Raw genomic sequence first — 23,487 nt, forward strand, 5'->3', positions numbered from 1 at the left:
ATTTTGTGTTATCAAGGCAAGCAAGGGCTGCAGGGAAAGGCTTAGTCATTCAATTTTGCTTCGACAACACATCCATTACATCCACATTGTTTGTTGAAAACACATCATCACATTAGAATCTCCCAACTTTTGCGAGGCCCAGGATTGAACTTGCTGTTGGGCTTGATTCTGTTGTCCACCTTGTTTTCTGTGCCAACAGCTTCTAGCCCAAATGTCCGTCCCTGCCACTGAAGTGACATTTTGCTTTCGGGGATCGACCCCGCCAGTGTGGCTCGGACTGCAGTGCACACGTTGGATTCCAGTAAACTTCTGCCGCTCAATGGCTGTTGACTCATGGTCAGTAGCTGTTCATCAACAGGTCACTAACCCTCCTGTAATCATCTTAATTGGATTTCCATAACTCGTTCTCCTTGTGTGGCGGCTTGCATGAGCTTACTACCTGGGAAGACCAACTTCATTCCGATTCAATTTTGTCAGCTTCACCGTTTTGACAGTATTTGGTTTTAAGCCATCCATAAAAGATGACTTCAATGGACCATATGTTGGGTCCTCTATGTTACCTTCATTTACTCCCAGAACTCCTGAGTAACTCAACCGCACCATCCTGTAGCACGTCTCATAATCAGAAACACCATCCAAAATCTTTTGCTTCAATAAACCACTTTTCAGTCTGTATTGGGGCATGTTCTTCCAATCACCTCTTAACGGCATTCCAACCGTCTTCTCTATTTTGTTTATCATCTCTCATGTTGTCCTCAACTCTACGATTCAATGTCTGATTTGCTGAGAAGACAACATAATAGCCAAAATTTGGATGCTATCATATCGGTGCAGTTTTTTATACATTCTTAATATGTGGAAGCTCAGCTCAGGTCTTTAAACTTCCATTTTTTTAGAATGTGGAACAACTTTTAACCACTTATCAATCTTCTCTGGTTCAGGTGGTTGATTGGAAAACCATCTGTCTCCTTTTATAGATTCCTGCGTGTCTTCACTTTCTTGGTTTTTATGGATCAAGCTGCAAATCCTGTTGTCATTCACACTTTAGTCACTAGAGGCCACCGTAGAGTCTGCATCATGTCCGTGCTGGAGCTTCTTGGAGTTTGGATGGTGGCCCCGTGTCGGAGGACTGCCCAGCGTAGGGGGTGTTTCTCAAGTAGAAGCGTTGCTGGCAGGACAGCCCACTTGGGGTCCCTGCTGGGCTTTCTCATACTGCTTCAGTTTGCTTCTTAAGTCCGTACAATGCACTTCAGTTCAATTATACTTAACCTGTGTTTTCACCCATTAGTGCAAAAATTGTGCTGTTTACACATTTTACTGTCTCTGTCATAAACTCTTTTTCGTAGTTTATCACAGGTTTCTCTTCCCTTTTCTAAGTGAGCAGTTAACTTTTCTACTTGTTCAGTTACCTCTCGAATTTTGGTTCTCAAGCTGACCACATTAGCTTAAACTCACAGATCTGTTCTAACCCAACTGCTCACGCTTTCTTAACTGTGATGATACTGTTACCATCCAGCCGGTTTTTTCCCTTACTTGAAGGCATTCTCTGGATCTTATTCCAAACTTTCTGAATATCATGCAAGAGTCACATTTCATTAATCTCATCAAATCTCATGAAACAATTCTAGGTGACCTAGATCTACAATGAGCTCTAGGTGTTCTTGTACATCAGTCAATGAAAGCAAGCAGGCAGTGAAGAAAGCTAATGGCATGCTGGCCTTTATAACAAGAGGAATTGAGTATAGGAGTAAAGAGGTCCTTCTGCAGCTGTACAGGGCCCTGGTGAGACCCCACCTGGAGTATTGTCTGCAGTTTTGGTCTCCAAATTTGAGGAAGGACATTCTTGCTATTGAGGGAGTGCTGTGTAGGTTCACAAGGTTAATTCCCGGAATGGCGGGACTGGCATATGTTGAAAGATTGGAGCGACTGGGCTTGTATACACTGGAATTTAGAAGGATGAGAGGGGATCTGATAGAGACGTATAAGATTATTAAGGGATTGGACACACTGGAGGCAGGAAGCATGTTCCCGCTGATGGGTGAGTCCAGAACTAGAGGCCACAGTTTAAGAATAAGGGGTAGGCCATTTAGAACTGAGATGCGGAAAAACTTTTTCACCCAGAGAGTGGTGGATATGTGGAATGCTCTGCTCCAGAAGGCAGTGGAGGCCAAGTCTCTGGATGCATTCAAGAGAGAGTTAGATAGAGCTCTTATAGATAGTGGGGTCAAGGGATATGGGGAGAGGGCAGGAACGGGGTACTGATTGTGTATGATCAGCCATGATCACAGTGAATGGCGGTGCTGGCTAGAAGGGCCAAATGGCCTACTCCTGCACCTATTGTCTATTGTCTATTTTACTCAGGTAAGAACTCAAACCCTCAGTCATCTGTTCACATGTATCAGCCTAGGAGGGAGAATAAGCAAAGGAGTAGAGACAGAGACAATGTGGTGTAGCCTTCTTATACCAATTTCTTTACAGCAGTAAATACCACTCAAATTTTGTAGATAAAAATTAACCAGTTAGCCCCTATTCAAAAAAAAAAGTGATATCCACATTCAAGTAATGTGATACCCAAGAAGAATCCAGAAGAACTGTAAGAAGAACGTTCCTTCTTGAAAAACTTTCCTACCACTGACGTATAGTCTTTTAACGTCTTTGGACTATTTTTACTGTGCCCATGGTCTGTTTTTTTAAAAACCAATTATGGTATTGTTTGCACTGTTGTAACTATATGTTGTAACTATGTGGTTTTGTGTAGATCTTGTAGCTTTAGTTTTTGGTTTGTTGGGTGGTAGAGTTGGTCTCTTGACTTGGTGTGTCTGGGTAGTCTTGTTTTGTCTGGTGAGTTCGGAGCTCCTTTCCGGGGAATGCGCTAAGATGGTAGCACGATATTAATACGCAGCAGCCTCTCTGGACTCTAGATTGGGGATTGCCAAACGTTATATGGATTTTCTGGTGTAATCTGTTTTGTCGTGTGCTTTTGTGATAATGTGGCGACCCACTTCCCAGCACACTTGAACCGGCTCACAAAATGGCGTGCACCCGGCATTGAGGCCGGTCCCAAAGAGGGCGCCAAGTCTGCTTCACCAGCAAGGGGAAAAGCCCGCGCGTGGGACAGGACTATGAATACGTGCCCCCTACAGCATTCCCACCCGGGGAGGGCGGGATCAGGAAGGTTTTAAAGTGAGGCCACAAAGTTTGAATAAATCTCTTTGCAACTGCAGCTCACCGACTCCGTGTCGTTTATTTCAGCGCTGCGTGTAGCACACCACTACAATTGGTGACCCCGACGGCCCAAACGATATTTGGGCGGAAGATGAACGACACCACATCTGTTCGTGCAGTTTCGTTAAAACTGCCAAGCTTCTGGACGCTGCGACCTCACCTATGGTTCCAGCAAGCAGAAGCCCAATTCCACGTTCGGCAGATAACCTCGGATGCCACACGTTACTACTACGTGGTGAGCTCCCTCGACCAGGAAACAGCGGCCCAGGTTGAGGAGTTCATACAGTCGCCCCCAGCGGACGGCAAATACACAGAATTCAAAGCCTTGCTCATAAGGACTTTCGGACTCTCACGGCACGAGCGAGCTGCCCGCTTACTGCACCTGGATGGTTTGGGGGACAGGCCACCATCGGCTTTAATGAATGAGATGCTCTCCCTGGCTGGCGGTCACAAGCCCTGCCTCATGTTTGAGCAGGCACTCCTGGAGCAGCTGCCCGAGGACATACACCTGCTGCTGTCCGACGCGGATTTCAGCGACCCCCGGAAGGTGGCGGCCCGGGCGGACGTGCTGTGGAAAGCCAAGAAGGAGAGTGGGGCGTCCGTAGCACAGATCACCAGGCCACGCTCCCAGCAGCAAACCAGACCAGGCCCGGCCGCAGAGCCCGCTAACCCCAGAGGCAGGGGTGAGGAGATCAACGAACAATGGTGCTTCTACCACCAGCGGTGGGGCGCAGAAGCCTGCCACTGTAGCCCGCCCTGCAAATTCCCGGGAAACGCCAGGGCCAGCCGCCGCTGATGGCTACGGCGGCTGGCCATCGGGATAGCCTCCTGTATGTCTGGGACAAGCGGTCGGGACGCCGCTTTTTGGGCGACACCAGAGCCGAGATCAGCGTCTTACCTCCGACGTTACAACACCCGCAACAGGGCACCAGCTCCCACCCTGAGGGCCGCGAACAGCAGCACAGTAAGGACCTACGGCACCCGTACGGTGCAACTACAGTTCGGCTCCGGCCGGTTCACGTGGGACTTCACACTGGCCGCCGTAGCCCAACCGCTCCTGGGAGCGGATTTTTTGTGAGCTCACAGCCTACTGGTCGACCTGCCAAGGAAGAGACTGCTAGACTCCATCAAGCTGTCAGACAACGACTTCACCAGAGTCCTGGCGGATTTCCCATCGGTTCTGGCACCGCAGTTCACGGCAGCCATGCCCAGACACGGCGTACAGCACCACATCCCGACACAAGGACCACCCCTTCCACCCCCGTGCTCGAAGGCTTCCCCCGGAAAAACTCCGACTGGCGAAGGAGGAGTTCAAGAGGATGGAGGAATTGGGGATCATACGTCGGTCCGCCAGCCCATGGGCCTCACCCCTGCACATGGTGCCCAAAGCGACAGGGGGCTGGAGACCGTGCGGCGACTACCGCAGGCTGAACGAGGCTACAACACCGGACCGCTACCCTGTGCTGCACATTCAGGACTTTGCAGCAAACCTGCACGGCGCACAGATCTTCTCCAAGGTAGACCTCGTCCGGGGATAACATGAAATCCCGATGCATCCGGACGACGTCCCCAAAACGGCACTCATCACCCCTTTCGGCCTTTTCGAGTTCCTCCGCATGCAGTTCGACCTAAAGAATGCCGCACAGACGTTTCAGTGGTTAATGGACGCGGTGGGACGCGACCTGGACTTCACTTTCATCTATTTGGACAACATCCTCATAGCCAGCAGCAGTCGTCAGGAGCATCTGTCCCATCTCCGTCAACTCTACGCCCGACTGAGTGAATACGGCCTGACAATCAACCCGGCCAAATGCCAGTTCGGGCTCAACACCTGGGCCACAGGATTACTAAAGACGGGGCAACCCCTCTGCCCGCTAAGGTAGACGCGGTCCGCCATTTCCCCCGACCCAACACAATCAAAGGCCTTCAGGAATTCGTGAGTATGGTGAATTTCTACCACCGCTTCCTCCCTTCAGCTGCCCGAATCATGCGCCCCCTGTTCGCCCTGACGTCAGGTAAGGGCAAAGACATTACCTGGGACGCGGAGTCCGCCGCTGCTTTCATTAAAACCAAAGAAGCCTTAGCAAACGCCGCGGTGCTAGTGCACCCCAGAACGGACGTCCCTACCGCCCTCACAGTGGACGCATCTAACACGGCAGTCGGTGGGGTGCTGGAACAGCTCATCGAGGGTCACTGGCAACCCCTGGCGTTTTTCAGCAAACACCTACGACCACCCGAGCTCAAATACAGTGCTTTCGACCGGGAACTGTTGGCGCTATACCTGGCAATCTGGCATTTCAGGTACTTCATAGAAGGTAGGCCCTTCACTGCGTTCATGGACCACAAACCTCTTACCTTTGCGTTCACGAAAGCATCCGACCCCTTGTCGTCCCGCCAGCAGCGACATCTGTCCTACATCTCCGAATACACGACGGATGTTCGGCATGTCTCGGGAAAGGACAATGTCATGACGGACGCACTCTCTCGCCCTAACATCCAAGCCCTGTCCCATGGGGTAGACTATGAAGCGCTGGCGGAGGCGCAGCAGGCAGACGAGGAGATCCCTAGTTACAGAACTGCAGTCTCTGGTTTGCAGCTCCAGGACCTCCCCGTAGACCCAGGTGAGAGGACCCTACTCTGTGACGTCAACACCGGCCAACCCCGCCCCGTCTTCCCGGCAGCCTGGCGGCAGCGAGTTTTCAACTCCATTCATAACTTAGCGCACCGCTCCATCAGTACAACTGTCCGGATGTTAGCAAACAGGTTCATTTGGCACGGACTCCGCAAGCAAGTCAGTGAATGGGCCAGAACGTGCATGCACTACCAGACGGCCAAGGTGCAGCGGCACACCAAAGCCCTGCCGCAGCAGTTCCACCCCACCCACCGGCGTTTCGACCACATTCATGTGGATATCGTGGGCCCCCTGCCAGTGTCGCGAGGAGCGCAGCACCTCCTGACTATCGTGGACCGGTTCACAAGATGGCCAGAGGCAATCCCACTCACCAACACCACCTCTGAATCTTGCGCCCAGGCACTGATCACCACCTGGGTGTCCCGCTTTGGTGTACCGGCCCACATTATCTCCGACAGAGGTGCCCAGTTCACCTCCCGCCTGTGGTCAGCTATGGCCAGCCTTTTGGGGACACAGCTGCACCACACAACTGCCTACCACCCACAGTCGAACAGGCTAGTGGAGCGTTTCCACTGTCACCTGAAGTCAGCTCTCATGGCCCGCCTCAAAGGGCCTAACTGGGTGGACGAGCTTCCCTGGGTCCTGCTTGGAATCCGCACGGCGCCCAAAGAGCATCTGCACGCCTCGTTTGCCGAGTTGGTGTACGGCGCACCCCTGGTCGTCCCAGGAGAGTTCATACCAGCCCCAAAGGGGCAAGAGGAAGAACCCGCAGCAGTCCTGGACAGACTACACGAAAGGCTCGGTAACCTGGCCCCCATACCCACTTCACAGCATGGGCAGAACCCGACCTGCGTACCCAAAGACCTGCAGAACTGTAAGTTCGTTTTTGTACGACGGGGCGGACACCGGACACCACTACAGCGGCCCTGCGAGGGGCCGTTTACGGTGATCAGAAACAACGGGTCCACATTCATGCTGGATGTTTGGGGGAAAGAGGAGGTTTTCACGGTGGACCGACTCAAACCGGCCCATGTGGACTTGACGCAGCCGGTCGAGATTCAGGCACCGCGGCGCAGAGGCAGACCTCCCAAACAGAGTCCGACCCAGACTGTGGACATTGGGGGGTGTATTGCCGGTTCTGGGGGGGGTTATGTGGCGACCCACTTCCCAGCACACTCGAACCGGCTCAAAGTGGCGCGCACTTGCATTGAGGCCGGTCCCTAAGAGGGCGCCAAATCTGCTTCACTAGCAAGGGGAAAAGCCCGCGCGTGGGACGGGACTGTGAATACGCGCCCCCTACAGCATTCCTGCCCGGGGAGGACGGGATCAGGAAGGCTTTAAAGCGAGGCCGCGAAGTTTGAATAAATCTCTTTTTGCAACTGCAGCTCACTGATTCCGTGTCGTTATTTCAGCACTGTGTGTAGCACACCGCTACAATATCATTCTAGAGTAACGTCGTTTCATTTTTTAACTGCATTGCAATTGTGGTTTCTAAATGACAATAAATCGAAATTCAATTCAATTCATTTCCCTCTGTGAATAATGGAACTACGTTGGCAATTTGTTGGTCCTTTGGGATCTTGTAGCTAGGGAGGACACAAGGATACTGGTCAAAGCCACAGAAATCTTATCTCTTGCCTCTCTAAATAACCTGGGGTATATCCCATCAAGTGCTAGGGGATTTAAACCATTTGAATGTTCTTTAAGAGATCTAACACTACCTCCTCCTTCATCTGGAAATGCCCCAGAATGTTAGCACTGTGAAGGCTTTGGGGACGGTGAGGGAACCTGTGGGAGGGGTGTGAGTGATGGGCAGGTGAAGTAGATGCAGGAGGGGAACAGGAGGATGACGGGGGTGTTGGGACAGGTGTAGGAAGAACTGCACACATCAGGAGGAGAGAGATGAGGCATAAGGAGGGAAGGAGCAGTTTACCAGAGGTTGGAGAATTCACTGTTCACTGTCTCCCCTCCTGATACAAGTTCTCAGCCTAAAACATACTGTGATTATTGCCCCTCCTCCCCAGATCCACCTATCACCTGCTAGCTCTTGTTGCACCTCTTCATACACGCCATCTCTCCTTTATCTTTCAGTCCACTTGAAGGATTTCAACCAAAACCTTGATGACCCATTTCCCCAGCCAAGACACTGCCTGAGCCACAGCACTTTGTATGTTGCCCCAAATTCCAGCACCTGTAGTCCCTTGTGTCTCCAGCTGGGATTCTGCTGTCCCATCGGCTTGGGTGTGGAGTGCACCCTCTGTTGGTTAGGGTGAAACAACCAGACTTGTGTGCCTCAGTGTACGCACGCCCGACCCTTGCAGTGGCATTGAACAAGCAGGCACAGCCAGAAGGCCACTGTGAAATCCAAACTCAGAGAAAGCTGCGATCTCTCTGGTTTCCTTCTTAACGTGGTTTAAAGTTCACCCAGTTCCCTCGATGCCACAGACTGAAGCTCCAGCTGCTCTGGGTTTCGCTGTAGGACCTGTGTGTCGGTCAGTGCGTTGAAGATCAGCAGCACTACCTGTTGCCGTCTCTGAGAGAGCTGGCGACGGCGGCTCAGTTTTGCGTTAATGCCGGAGTTGGGCAGCCGGGGGTCGGGTCACTAGCTCTGACGGCAGCATCTGCCAGCTTGGTTGCACAATTCCGACTCCAGCCCAGTGGCTGCAGATGGGAAACCTGTCCGAGGTGTATCAGACCAGGAGAGGTACAAGCCGAGTATCTTTTCTCTCCCGGTGTCTACTACAGTGCATTTAAGGTGAGATGGGGTAGGTTGAAAGGGGAGTTGTGGGGTGAGCTTGTATTCGGACACAGCGGTGGGTGACTGGTACACACTGCCAAGGGGGGTAGAGGCGGATGAGATGGGTGTTGGAGGCTTTTACATAGGAACGTGAATTTGCAGAGAATGAACAGATACAGACATTGTATTGGCAAAAGGGATCAGTTTAATGAAGCACTCAGATTAGGTCAGCACAGCACTGTGGGCAGAAAGGCCTGCTCCTGTGTTGTACTGATCTGCGTTCCCAAGTCAGGAATTGCTGTGAAGATTTGTTCTCCGGAAGAGGGAAGGGTGGCGGAGGTGGGGGCTGGGGGTGCAGGTGTGGTGGGAGTCGGAGAATCACACTGCCGAGACCTGACTCTGGTTCACCCATTACTCTTCCAGCAACAAGTCAACCTGATCCCGGGCCTGAACCTCAACGCTCTGGGAATCTTCTCATCGGGAATGTCGGTCCTTCCGTCGGCTGGTCGGCCTCGAGGGGGTGGGAGCTCCTACAGTCCCTTTGTGGTGAGTTTGTGAGCTGGAGCTTCTTCCCGGTCGTTGGTGTCCTTGCGTAGGAAGGGGAAGGGTGAGTCTTCTGCCTCCTCCCCTCCCAGAATGGAGCTTCCCAACAACCGCAGCCCCCCTCCCCAGTTGAATTGGTAGTTCACATCCCTGGGGAGGGTCTCCGCCTCCCCCTCCTTCGGTGGGAAGCAGTCTCCCCCTTCCCCTGTTGGGGCAGTCTCCCCTTGTACCTATCCAGCCATTTGCCCAGCTCAGACAAGACCGATTGTGTATTTTCAGAACAGGATTGTCCCTTGGCCTCTCCTAACCCACTGCCTCCACATCCCTCCCCACCTGCCGGCCACTCTGGTGCAGGTACGTGAGATGTCGTTCTGAAAGGATACAGGAGCAGCGCCGGACCATTCGGCCCATCGAGTCTGCTCTATCATTCAATCGCGGCTGCTGTGTCCTTCACTCCTTTACCAATCGAGAAACTATCCATCTGCCTTCAGTACACCCATTGACTTGGGCTCCACCACCTTATGTGACTATGAATGCTACAGATTTGTTACCCTCTGGCTGGTGAAATCAGTGTAGTTTTTTTTATTGATTCTATTGTAGTTCTTTGTTCTATTGTGATTGCCTGCAAGTATGAATCTCAGGTAGTATATGGTGACATATACGTAGTTTGCTAATAAATTTACTTTGAACTTTGAAATTCCATTTCATGCACGGCTTCTGGGCAGCGTTGCTGTTGTACCTGTGACCCCCCCCCCCCACCTCCATTCTCTTCCTCTGCAGGGGGAGTACTGGGTGTTACCCTTCCTGCAGAGCAGATCCAATGAGGCAAATTGGCCAAATTCTGCTCCTATGTCTAGAGTTCTCTGGGCCAGCCATACACGCAATCACGCTCCACGTTCTGCCTCAGCAGCTGATCCACTGGAAGATCTCAGGAGCTGAGCAGCATCTGTGGGGAGGAAAGAATTGTTGATGTTCCAGGTTCCTCCCGCTCCACACACGTGTTCCTTAACCCTCTGAGCTCCTCGGGCAGATTGTGTTTTGTGACGCACACTAGATGCTGGGGGATCTCAGCAGGTCAGGCAGCATCTATGGAGAGGAATAAACAGTCGACGTTTCAGGCCGAGACCCTACATCAGAATGAAGATGGGGTCCCGATGAAGGGTCTCAGCCCTTAATGTCGACTGTTTATTCCTTTCCATACTGAGCTGCTGTGTTCCTCCAGCATTTTGTGTGTTGCTCCAGATTCCTACATCTGCAGACCCTTGTGTCTACTCTGTCTGGGCTCATTTTCTCAGAGGCTTCCCTTACCTCCATCTCATTCTGTCTCCCTCCACCTCTTACCTACCCGCCTCCGTCTGCCGACATTGAAGTTTGTTCCATTGCCCTGTGATTCTGGTGCCTGTGCTGACAGCCTCACACTCAAGGTCTCCTCCTCTACCTTCACCCTCTCACCCTGTACCGCCACCCACGACCTCTTCCCCACTCCCTTCCCAGAACACCCACCTCCTCTGCCCCACCTCTCTTTCTGTCCCTCCCAGCTCCTTCCACCCTCCCTCTCTACATCTTCCCCCGTTCCTTTCCTCCAGCTTCTCACTGCCTCCTTCCCTCTCACCCAGCCCCCTCACCCTCTCCCTCCTCTGGATCTGCCCATCTGCGTTGCTGGGCAGCAGTAGCCTGCCAGTGTAAGGTGGAGCTGCTGCTCGAAGGGGGGGAGGGTGGAAAGATGGATAAAGGGACTGACCTCCCACCTTTCAAATTGTGACAGGAATCAGGGTGGTGCCCTCAGCATCCCCCCCACCCCTGGTGTGGGTGCACTTGTGTTCGTATGTGCATGGGTCTGTGTGTGGACATCTGTGTTTATGCATCTGTCTGTGTGTGTTTATCTGTCTGTTTCTGTGTTTAGTCTGTCTGTTTCTCAGTTTATCTGTCTGTTTCTGTGTTTATGCATCTGTCTGTCGTATGCCTGTTTACACATCTGCACCTGTGTGTGCGTGTCTCTTTGTGTGTGGCATCTATTTGTGCATATTGGCACACATCGATTTGTGTGTGCGCCCCTCTGTGCACGTGTCTGTGTGTTGGCACGTTTGTTTGCGGGACCGTTTGTGCATGTGTGTGGGTGCGTTTGCACGTCTGTTTGCGTGTGTGCCTGTATGTGCGCACACGCACGCGCCAGTGTGCACTTGCAGTGTGCGTTTGAGGTGTGCTCCCACACTGTTTACGATGGAAGTGACTGTACCACGCGTTCCTCTGTGTAGGCGACACTCGACCTCCCCGTGGGGAGCCTCGTTTCCCTTCCCCTGTGCCCGTGGTTGGTGGTGGTGGGGCGTGAGGACTTCTGACACTGAGAGAAATGTAATGAATTGTGACGGGCCGGCAGTAACTGATACCTTTTTCCTCTCCTGATGTAGAGTCAGCTGTGCTACCCAGGGGCTCTGTATAACACAGCGGCAGTCGGTGCAGTGGCTCAGCCGTACACTGTAAGTGCCACACACCAAACAAGTACCAAGCTGGCACAGCCTTGAGCCGAGCTTGTCCACGCCGCGCGCCGGCTGTTGCCACCCCTCTGACCCGTCACTGTCGGCTGCTGGGCCCAGCCACAACGGTGGGGGGGGGTAGCAATCTCACCGAAATGCAGCCCCCAGCTGCTCAAAGTTCAAAGTAAATTTATTATCAGAGTACGTACCTGTCGCCATGTGCTGTCCTGAGATTCGTTTTCTTGCAGGCATTCGCGGTGGAACAAAGAAGTACAATAGAATCAATGAAAAGCTGTGCACGAGGACTGCCAAACAACCAATGTGCAAAAGCAGCTGATCACAGTTCAAAGGGAGAGCGCCGTTAAGTTCAGCATCATCGTTCCCTGACGAGGGAGAAGGAGGCTACACAGATTAACTTGTGACCTATTCTTCCTACGCTCCCCTCGTCTACCTGTCACCCACACGCTGGTGTAAACTGTACGGCTGTTTTACCTACCATCCCACTAGTCTTTGTGATGTGGGAGGAAACTGGAGCGCGCAGGGGGAACGTGGAGAGCGGGTGAGCTCCGCAGGCACAGCGCCCGACCTGGGGCTTGAACCCGAGTCTCTGGGGCTGTGAGGTAGCAGCCCTGCCTTGGGGCCCCCCTCCCCCCGGGCCGCCCCCTGTGTCTGTCCGCTCATCTGCAGCGACTGGTGCACCGGGACACCCAGGTCCTGCTGCACACACTTCCTGATCCTTCGCCAACAAAGTGGCTAACAGTGTCGTCATCCAGATCTTGCTGTTCCCTCGGCCTGTCCAAGTCAGCTTGGACCGCCTCTGCATCTGAGGATATCGGGGCCAGCTTTGTGTCATACACAAACACTGGGGACAGTAGATTTGCTTCCCTCATCCAGATCATCAGTAAGAGCTGGGGTCTCAGCACTGAGCATGGGGCTGTGCTGCGGGGCCGTTTGCTGGCCGAGCGGTTGGCGCCACCCTTTACAGCACCGGCTGTAAGTGTGGGGTTCAATTCCCGACACTGTCTGTGAGGAATTTGTACGTGGTCCCCACGACCAAGTGGATTTCCTCCGGGTGTTCCGGTTTCCTCCCACAGCCCATTCAGTTAGGGTCCGGAAGCATGGTGTCACCCAGCATGGTCCTCACTGATTTGATCTGATTCCTTTCACTATCTGCCTGGATGTACATGTGGCAAATAAAGGTGATCGTTATCTTAATCTGATCCCTGTGCCGTGCTGCCACTTGATTTCCTATCAGCCATTCGTCCCAGCACCTTAGCCCAATGCAGGTGATTTAATTTTGCAGGCTAAAAGCTGTCTGAAAGTCCAAATGCACCCACTCGCTGGCTCTTCCTCGTCCATTCAGTTCATTACATCCTCCAGAAACTATCAGGTAGATTTGTCAAAGATAATTTCCCTTTCATGAGTTCATGTAACTTCGATCCGGTCACTCAGCCAATGCTTAGCTATGGCGTCTTTTCTAAGTGCCAGCACAAAGAAGGCATGACAGCGCCTCTGCTGTCTTACAGGTTTGCACAGACTTGGCACACCATCTAAAAGTTTCGACAAACTTCCACCATTGCACAGTGGAGAGTGGCCTGGTATGGAAACACTAAAGCCCATGAGCAGAAATACCTACAAAAACTGGACACAGCCCACTCCACCACAAGCAAAACCCTCCCCAACATTAATCAAACTACAAGGAGTGCTGTCACCCACCATCCAGGCCATGCTGTCTTCTCTATGTATCCATCGGGAAGGTGGTACAAGAGCCTTGGGTCCCACCCAACCAGGTTTAGGAAGAGTTACGACAATCAGACTCCTGAAACAGCATGAATAACCTTAACTCTGAACTGATTCCACAACCGATGGACTCACTTTCAAGGGCTCATGTTCTCAGGATTATTTATTTACTTTTTTTTTTGCGCAGATTGTCGTCTTTGACACATTGGTTGTTTGTCAGTTTTTCTTTGAGTGCAGTTTTTCATGGATTCTATTGTATTTCTTTGTTCTACTGGGAATGCCTGCAAGAAAATGAATCTCGAGATAGTATATGGTGACATGTACATGCTTTGATAATTTACTTTGAACTTTGCGCATTTTGCCTATTACCAGTGTCAAACTAACTAGTCAATAATTCCCAATTTACTCTCCAGCTGCTTTCAAAAAGTGCTGTTTTATCTCCCTCCAGTCCTCTATAGCTGTTCCACAGTCTAAGTAATGTGAACGATGATCTCCAACGTATCTGGTATCTCCAATGCCACGTCCTCAGGACATAGAGTCATAGAGAAATACAGCGTGGATGGAGGCCCTTTGGCCCAATGTGTCCATGCTGTCCACAGTGCCCAGGTAGTTGCCATTTCCTGCGTTCAGCTCCACCTCTCCATGTGCTTATCCAAATGCATCTACAGTGGTCCCTGGCTCAGCCACAGGCTCTGGCAGCCCATTCCATATGTGCCACCCTCTGCTTGCCCCACCAATCCCCGCTCATCCTAAATCTACACACTCGAGTTCTGGACTCTCCTATTTTGGGGAAAATCCGTTGCCATCCACCTACTGTCATTTTGAAATGACTTGTAGTGATGATACTGGGACACTGGCTGGGGATTTATCTGCCTTTTATCTCTTGTTTCCCTAGAACCATTTCCCCACTAAAACTAATTTAGTTACTTTCTCACTGTACCCTGTGTTTTCCAACACTTCTTCGGAGATTCATTTTGTATATCCTCCTTTGCAGAGAGAGGAGCTGAATACATATGTAAAGCCTAGAAATAGAAATATAGAAAGGTACAGCACAGGCCCTTCAGCCCACCATTTCTGTGCTAACCATGATGCCTAACTAAGCTAACCCCGTTGGCGTGCTTGTCATGGTCTAGCTCTGTCCATTCCCTGCCTATTCGTGTGCTGCATGAATTCCTCTTAAGTGTTGTAACTGTTTCCACCCTTCTCCTAGCAACCCTTTCTAGGCATCTACCACCAAGTTTATATATATTTAAAAAAACAAGTCTTTTTAGCCTTGCAAATCTTTAAGCTTTCTCCTTCTCACCTGAAAACTGTGCCCCCTAATATTTGACATTTATGTGCTGGGAAAATTCTGCAAGCATACTGATAAATTTTGTCCAAATCATTTGCGTATACTTATCACAAACAACGGAGGTCCGAGCGCTGATCCCTGTGGAGTACTGCTGTCACATTTCCAGCAACATGCACAAGAGATTCTGCAGACGCTGCTCTCACATCTGGAAAGCCCTCCACTTCTACCTTCCAGCTTCTACCCTCGAAGGCTAATTTGAATCCAGTCTACCGAGTCTCCATGGGTCCCATCTTCCAGAACAGCCTACCATGAGAGATCTTGTTGAAAGCTATACTACAATTCATGTAGACAACATTGCCCTACCCTTACCAATCACCTTTGTCATCTCCTCAAAAAAAAACTCAAGTCAAGTTCATAACACGTGACCTGCCTCACACAAAGCCATGCTGGTAGTCCCTTAGTAAGTCCATGCTTTTCCAGGTGTGAGTCAATCCTAAGAATCTTCTCCAATAATTAGCACTGAAATAAGGCTAGCTGACCTATAACGTCCTGGATTATCCTTGTTGCCCTTTAATCTGGGATCAGTACTGGCTACTCTCCAGTCCTCTGAGACCTCACCTGTGGCTTTGTGGGGGGCACAAAGAGCTCCGTCAAAAATGCATCAATCTCTCTTGCCTCTCTTAGTAACCTGGAGTATGGCCAGTCACCCCGTCCTGGGGACCTATCCTTCAAGAGACCCAACTCCACCTGTTCCTCTATCACGTGCCCCTCCCTAATCTCACAAGCCCCCCCCCATGTCCTCCTTGGTGAGTACTGGTGTGAAGTGTTCATTTAGTAGAACTTAGAACACTACAGCGCAGTGCAGACCCCTCAGCCCATGATGTTATGCTGACTGTTTAACCTACTCAAGATCAATGTAACCCTTCCCCACCCACATAGTTCTCCATTTTTCTATCATCCATGTGCCCGTCGAAGAATTTCTTAAAGATCCCTAATGTATCTGCTTCTACCACCACCCCGGCACTCTCTGGGTAAAGAGCATACCTGTGACATTCCCCCCCACCCCAAACTTTCCTACAATCACCTTAAAAATATGATGCCCTGGTATTGGCTATTTCTGCCCTGGGAAAAAGTCTCTGGCTATCCACTCAGTCTGTGCCTCTTATCTTGTATACCTCTGTTCATTCACTTTCCATCCCCATTCTCTTCAAAGAAGAAAGCTTTAAGTTGAATGAGCTATCTTCATAAGCCATGTTCCCTAATCCAGGCAGCATCCTGGTAAATCTCTGCACCCTCTCTAAAGCTTCTACATCCTTCCTATAGTTAGGCGACCAGAACTAAAGAGATCAGAGTACTTTGCCCACTTCCTCTGAGTAGTCCTACCCTGTCCCTAGTTTTAAAATGTCTCGGGATTCTCTTTTATCCTCCTCAGGAAGGATAGTTTGAGCCCCTTTAAGCCTTTCCGATTCTTTGTTTAGCTTATCACCTGCCTGCTTTATATTCTTCATAGGTCGTGTCCGATATTGGCTTCCTAAACGCTACACGTGCTTACTTATCCTTCCTGACCAAACCTGCAACCTCTCTCATCTGCTGAGCCTTGCCAGTGAACCCATCTACACTACCTCTACTTATGTGCTCTCATTTTACACTACTTATTTAATTTGACGTTATACACTATATATGTGTATGCTGTACAAGTATATATTTCGTATGTATTATAATTGATAGTTTTCATTACTATGCACCGTACTGCTGCCACAAAACGACAGTTTTCATGACACATGAAAGTGATATTAAACCTGATTCTGACATTCATCTGCCTTAACCTTGTACTCCTTGCACTGAAACAAAATGCGTTCACTAGGGGCCTTGTCCTCCCACTCTGCATTTTGCAGCTCTCTTGTTCTTCTGAAGGTTTTATCCATGTTTTCTCTTAACTCCCTCCATTCACTCATTGACCAGGTAACCTTATTTACAGCTTAATTTAATCCCGGGGTTTTACCCTATCAGAAACGAGCTCCCTCCCCACCTCCCTGCAGCTTTACCAGCTTTTTTAACTTTGTCTCCATTTTGGTTGTGACAAAGCGTCTCCAATCTGAAACCTTAACTCTTGTTCCTCTTCCCAGAAATGCTGCCTGAGCTGCTGACTATTGCCAGAATTTTCCGTTTTATTTCAACTTTGTCCAACCTTTCTTTATAAAAAAAATAATACTCTCCAATCCAGGTAGGATCCTAGTGAGCCTCTTTTACACCAAAGTCTTCACATCCTTCCTATATTTCAGTGCCCAGAACTGCATCAATACATCGACTGCAACCTAACCATAGTGCAATATCTTTTCGTTGCTCCTTATAGAGTTCTCTGTTTTCTGACCATGACAAACCTACTGTATATGTGTCTTTCTCTTTTCACTTTTTTGTTGCTTTTACATTTTGCAGTTTCAGTTTTAATTATCTCTGCAAGCTTACCCTCGCTGTGTATATTTCTCTCCCTTTGCTGTCAGCTCTATTCTAAACTATAGCCAATCCTCAGGGTCGATGCTGTCTTCGGGTTTCGATGTGTTTACCATCCTTGGTTCCAGTGCTAACCCGGTCGCAATCCATGGTTTTCATTTGTGCAAGGCCGAGCTGTTGAATGCTTGTTAATCCCTGTCCACTGTGAACCAGTGAAATATCTTTCTCCAATTTGTGACAGACATAGTTGTAGTTAGTTAGGAACTGGGAGCCTTTCCTTGGAATTGAATCTCTCACTCTCCATCTAGGTTAAGAATTCAATTCATTTCAATTGCCGTTCTTCCGTAAAGCACACCCATAACAATTTTGTTTGTTAATCCTTTCTCATTGGACAATATCCAGCGTCAGGTGGCATATGGACAGCAAGGGTGTCAGCCCTAGTCTCCATAGTGACAGTCCCTTGGAGTTAGTGGTGCTTCTGGTCCCCATGGTAATGGTATCTGCTCTGGTCACCATGGTGAAGCCCGAGTCCCTTGGTGACAGTCCCACAGTTAATGGTGGTGCTGACAGTGTTGATTACAATCCCTATGGCAACAGTGCCCTCAGTGATGATGATGGGTCTGGTATCCATGGTGATGGTCCCCTCAGGTTCCCATGGTGACAGTGATGCCATTGGCACAGCTCTGGGCCCTACAGTAATGTGTTCCCATGTGGTGACGGTTCCTGTACTCACAGTGATGCTGACAGTCTGTGCCCATGAGGAGACTGTGCGGTTCTCGTGAGGCACGTATGGGTGTCATGGGCGATCGGTGTGGAGGGAACTGCCCGATGTTTTGCTGTATCATTGGTTCTTCCCTCAGGACCGGGTGATGTTGGACTCTCTTGATTCTGTATGCCATGTAGAAGGTGATTGAGTCCGGCATGGGGGAAGGAAGAGCTGATCACAGGGAGGTCTCCCTCTGTATACCCGATAGGGTATCTCAGCAGATAGTTGCCTCCTTGGTTGTGTGAAGGTAGTGTCAGAGTTCAGGGCAGCAATCTGTGCCCTTCCCTCATTTCTTGTGTCACCTCTCCTTCCCAGAGGCCCCTCACTCTTACCCCAGTTGAAGACTGCAGCACAGGAGTAGGATCTTTGGCCCACCATGTTATGATGAACTAATTACACTAATGATACCTAGTCCCTCTGCATGCATGTGATTCAAATTTCTCCATTCTCTGCATATTCATGTGTCTATGTAAATAACCTCTTGAAAGCCTCTACCCTATCTGCCCCCACGAGGCCTCTACCATATTTACCCTCCGCCCCCAGCACTCACCACTCTGTGTAAAGAAAAAAATTTGTCCAGAACATCCCCTTTGAATTTAACCCCCCCCCCCCCCCACCCCATCTTTAAACACATGTCCTCTGCGGTTGGACATTGCAGTCCTGGGAGAAAGGTTCTAGCTGTCTGCGCTAACTGTGTCTCTCATAACGTTATAAACTTGTGTCAGGCTCTCCTCAGCCTTCCATGCTCCAGATTTGTACAGCCTTACCTTGTCCCTAATCCAGGCAGCGTCCTGGTAAACCTCTTCTGCGCCCTCTCCAAACTCTCCGCGTCCTTCCTGTAATGGGGGCGACCAGAATCCCACACCGTACTCCACGTGTGGTCTGACCAGCGTTTTTTATAAACAGCTGCCTCAGATTGCAGGCTGAGGCGCAGTGTACAAGGAATACCGTGCCTCACACAAGCTGTGGTGTCGCCTGTTGGGTCACTGGCAGCGGAAGCTGTGGGGCTCGGTGTACCGTAGTGGCTGTCACACACAAACCTCCCCACCCCCCAGCATCGGCTCTCCTCTCTGGGTAGCTTCGGACAGGGGGGTGTGAGGGTCTTCCCAGTGGGCCTGGAACCGGCCTTGGTTGGCTCTGTCTCTCAGGTGCTGCCCTGACAATCGCGGTAGCAGTTCCTGTAACCGAATGCCAGACAGCAGTGTGGCACCCCGCTGAAGTTCCACTGTCATCTCGCCATACAGCGCCAGGCCGGGCCCTTGCATCGAGCACCCAATTACGCCGTTCCCACGCGAATCCTGTTTTGTTCCCACTGCATTGCCACCAACTCCCATATCCCAACCCTTTCCCCACAAGCCGGGTGCATTACGGCGGACGGTTAACCCAATGGCCCAGCTTTGGGATGCAGGCGGAAACCACAGACACAGCCTCCTCGACTGGCTCACTCCAGTCTCCCTGTCCCATATGGGCTGCAGTCACCAACTGCCTGACCTGAGGACGTGATGCACCCCCTCTTCCCCCCCCCCCCCACATTTGATCCAGCCAGCTCCTACTGCAGCCATGGTGGGGGCACGTTGGGGAGGGTGTTGTGCAGTGGTTGTTGTCGAATAGCCCGGGATGACCTCCTGCCACGAACTCTTGTATCAGTTGCAAGTCTGCAATGCAGCACAGCGTTGCGTTAGTGCTTGCATTGCTGGGTCTCTGCGGCTGCAAGGCTGCTGTCCTCCTGTGTGCTGTGGCCTCCTCCTGTGGTGGCCACTCTCCCCTCTACTCGTGCTGTCCCTCACTGGGACACTTCCTCCCTTTAGCCACCTGTGTAGGACTTGCCACCTCAGACCTAATAGGGGCGAAAATGATGGTGACAGATCCCTGGAGAGTGGAAGGGGTGATTCTCACTCTCAGACCCCCCCCCCCACTGTCGCTGACCACTGATCACAGTGGCTGAGTGGGCTCCACCTACGTAGAGCGGCCCGGGCCCGTTGATCGGGGGAGGGGGGTGCCTATGTTTTCCTGCACCAGGCTGACCCGTGTCCTCCTACCCCGCAGACCTCAGAGCAGGAGGTGGTGTACCTCTTCATCCCCACCCAGGCAGTGGGGGCCATCATCGGGAAGAAGGGACAGCAAATCAAGCAGCTCTCCAGGTTCGCTGGTGCCTCCATTAAGGTAAGACCCGTGGCTCATTCCTGGCTCCGTCCGTGGCTGAGAACCTGCTGCCAGCCCTTCGAGCCAAGCGGCCTATCGAAATGGTTTTGGTGGTCAAGTCTGCAGCTGATACAAAGATAACTTAGACGGGAAGGTGGTGTTGAGGAAGCAGGAGGACTTGGACAGATTAAGAGAACAGGCAAAAAGTAACAGATGGAATATTGTGCAGAGAAGTGTACGGTCATGCACTTTGCTAGAAGGAATAAAAGCATTGACAACTTTCTAAACAGGGAGAAAGTTTACAAATCAAAGGGACAGGCGTCTTCATGCGGAACAGATGGGGTGAGTGGATTAAATCTGCTCCTGTGTCTTATCGTCTAAAATTAAGATTGAAGGATCACATTTATTTGCCACGTACACGTTGAAGCAGACAGTGAGATGTGTTGTTTGCATTATCTGCCAACACACCTGAGGGTGTGCTAGGGGCAGCTCCAAGTGTTGCCATACGTACTGGAGCCAACACAGCAAGCAACAAACCCCGTTCCCCTCTCACACGCACACAGACCTCCAATCCCGGGGGGACAGGCTGGACTCGCAGACCAGGCCCTTCGACGTCCCCAGTGGACTCATAGATCCTGTCCCCAAAACCATCACTACGAGCCTAAAATCATGAGACTGAATGCACTCGGCCTTTTTCCCAGGGTTGGGGAATCAGGAACCACAGAGCATGGGTTTGCGGTGAGAAGGGAAGGGTTTAATAGGCCCTGAGGAAAAGTGCAACAAACACTAAGTTTCAGTGTTCAAGTAGCAAGTTCGCACAGTTGTCTTACATTCTTGTGTCTTCATTCTGGTCAGAAGAGTGAGGAGAGTGCATTGCTAAAAAGGGTACAGAGAGGGGAATAGGAGGAATATGTAAATAGCTTGTTGATAGTTGTAGTTTAAAAGCTCTGGAGATTCTGAACACAGAAAGTCATGGTGGATCCGCAGACAGCACTGGTCTGGCCACAACTGGAGTATTGGCCCCACAGTGGTTAGGCCCCAGCTGGGTTGTTGGGCCTACTGGTTTGACTGTAACTGGATGCAGGGGTTCCCAACCTGGGGTCCACGGACCCCTTGCTTAATGGTATTGGTTCACGGCATAAAAAAGGCTGGGAACCCTTGAACTAGAGTGACTGGCCCAGTTGTGGGCAGCTTACTTCAGGAAAGATATGAAGGCTTTGGAGGGCCATCAAAGAGATTTATTAGTATGAGTCTTGAAACTTGGTGTTGCACTTTAAGAAACACTTCCCTACAAGCCATCTGATGGTTACGAACACCCAATTTACAGACAGCCCTACATGTGAACTAACTGCCATGATATTATTAAATTCAGATGTCTGAATTCCCCCCCGCTCCATGTTTCATAATTCCCATGCTTATCACTCATGCCCATCCTGGTCACCAGATTGAGTTTTGTGCATTTTCTTGCTTCTGGCCAAAAAATCAACTCATGGACGTCTGCAAAGACAAACCCTGCTGGTGACTCGGGGATGGACTGCATTATAATTTCCTCTCAGACAGACAACTCTCTGGCAGTGCTACAGATCCTCCTACTCCACGGCCGTAAGTTTGGGCCACGTAAGTCGCAAAGTGTGGAGTGATGATGAGCAACGCCGCTAGTCCTGGAGTCATTCAGCACTGAAACAGGCCTGAGTGGTCCACAACAACCAAGATGCCCATCTAAGCCTGTCGCATTTGCCCATGTCTGGCCCACACCCTTCTAAACTTTTCCAGTCCATGCACCTTTTAAATGTTGTAACTCGGGTGTCCCAACCACAGCCTCTGGCAGCTTGTTCCATATCGAAGTGAAGTCTAGTCACAGTCAAACCAGTAGGCCCAAAAATCCAGTTGGGGCCTAACCACTGTGGGGCCAGTACTCCAGTTGTGGAGTACTTGCTACTTGAACACTGAAACTTAGTGTTTGTTGCACTTTAAGAAAGGGACAGTGCACAGTTAATGGCAGCATCATTAACAGAGTTGGTATACAGAGAAATCTTGGGGTCCACGTCCATTGTTCCCTGAAAGTACCTCAACAATTTGAGAGAGTAGCGAAAGAAGGCATATGGCATGCTGGCCCTTATTAGTTGGAGGCAAGAGTCAGCTTTATAAAACTAGTTCGGCCACACCTGAGCAATCACCGCTGGCCGCCTGATTCTACACGTGGAGCAAGTGCGAGGCTTTGGAGAGGGCGCAGAAGAGGTTTAGCAGAATTAGAGGGCATGTGGTATAAGGGGAGGTGGAACAAACGTGGGTTGTATTCCTGGCAGCGGCCGGAAGCTGAGGGGAGACCTGAGGAGGTCTGTAAGAGTATGAGAGGCTTAGACAGGCTGTGTATCTCTGTTGCATGTTGAAAATGTCTGAAACTGGAGGGCGTGCATTTCAGGTGCGATGGGGTAAGATCAGAGGGGCTGTGTGGGGTAGGTTTTTATTGCACAGAGTGCTTGGAGCCTGGCGTGTACTTCCAGGGGTATAGTGGAGGCAAATATGATAGAGGTGTTAAAAAGGCCTATGAATATTCAGAGCATGAGAGGGAGAAGCCCCCATTACAGCTGGGTGATGGGTAGGAACGATGCAGGGGTATTGATCACGTGCAGACAGAACAGATTACTTAGGCGTTGCCAGCTCGATTAATTTGGCATAACATGGTGGCTGGAAGAGTCTTTTCCTCTGCTTTACTGTACCATGTTCTGGGGATTAGGGTCTTTAGTGAGCACTTCTGAGGCAGTCAGAGTCTATTGAGGAACTGCCTTTGGGAAAAGATATGAGAATCAGGAGACATTGGATGGAAGTGGCAGATAAAGCGACCCGGGGTGACGTGAAGGCTATGTCCCCCCACAGTGGCTGGGGGGTGATGGGAAAGATGCCTCAAGACTGGGTGGTAGAAATCCAAAGGGAAGTGGGTCAGTTTCCAAAGGGGAAGGATCTGCAGGGCTGCGGGGGAAGAGCTGAGTAGCGGGCTGTTCTTGTGCAGAACCAGTGGTCATTCTGCGAAATGTGTGTGGAGTGACATCTGTGTGAACGGGCGGCGAGAGGTCTAATCACCCACACTCAGCTGCTGAACGAGGGAGGAAGTGCAGCGTTACCACTTGGCCGATCCCAGCAACGGTCCGGTGGGGAGGATGGTGCACTTACTGACTATGTTTGTGTGTGTTTGTGTACAGATCGCTCCCGCGGAGGGCCCTGACGCGAGTGAACGGATGGTGATTATCACTGGCTCTCCAGAAGCACAGTTTAAGGTTGGTGGATGAGCCCAGGATGGAACAAAGGGGGCCTCTGGGGTGGGGGGGGGGGGGTATCACTCCAGAAACAAACACACACTTTCTCCTCTTTTTTTCTCCCTCTTCTCCTCCTCCTCCCCCTTCATTTCTCTTCCCCTCCCCATAGCTATTCCCCATCTCACCTCTCCCTCTCTATTTCTGAGTCTCCCTCTCTACGTTAGACATGGGG

The 23,487-nt window shown here is 50.8% G+C and overlaps 1 protein-coding gene across 2 annotated transcripts in view; it reads left to right on the plus strand.

The window, feature by feature from the left end:
- Positions 1 to 23,487, plus strand: part of igf2bp2a (insulin-like growth factor 2 mRNA binding protein 2a) — a 142,078-nt gene that overhangs the window by 99,501 nt on the left and 19,090 nt on the right. The window contains exons 10-13 of one of the 2 annotated variants that reach the window (XM_073046398.1): positions 9,018 to 9,140; positions 11,546 to 11,614; positions 19,906 to 20,022; positions 23,202 to 23,276. In XM_073046398.1, coding sequence (XP_072902499.1) covers positions 9,018 to 9,140; positions 11,546 to 11,614; positions 19,906 to 20,022; positions 23,202 to 23,276 — 384 coding nt within the window. The remainder of the gene's footprint in view (positions 1 to 9,017; positions 9,141 to 11,545; positions 11,615 to 19,905; positions 20,023 to 23,201; positions 23,277 to 23,487) is intronic. The other variant, XM_073046399.1, reaches the window with a different exon arrangement.

Source organism: Hemitrygon akajei, chromosome 5, assembly GCF_048418815.1.
Source record: "Hemitrygon akajei chromosome 5, sHemAka1.3, whole genome shotgun sequence".
Taxonomy (NCBI): domain Eukaryota; kingdom Metazoa; phylum Chordata; class Chondrichthyes; order Myliobatiformes; family Dasyatidae; genus Hemitrygon; species Hemitrygon akajei.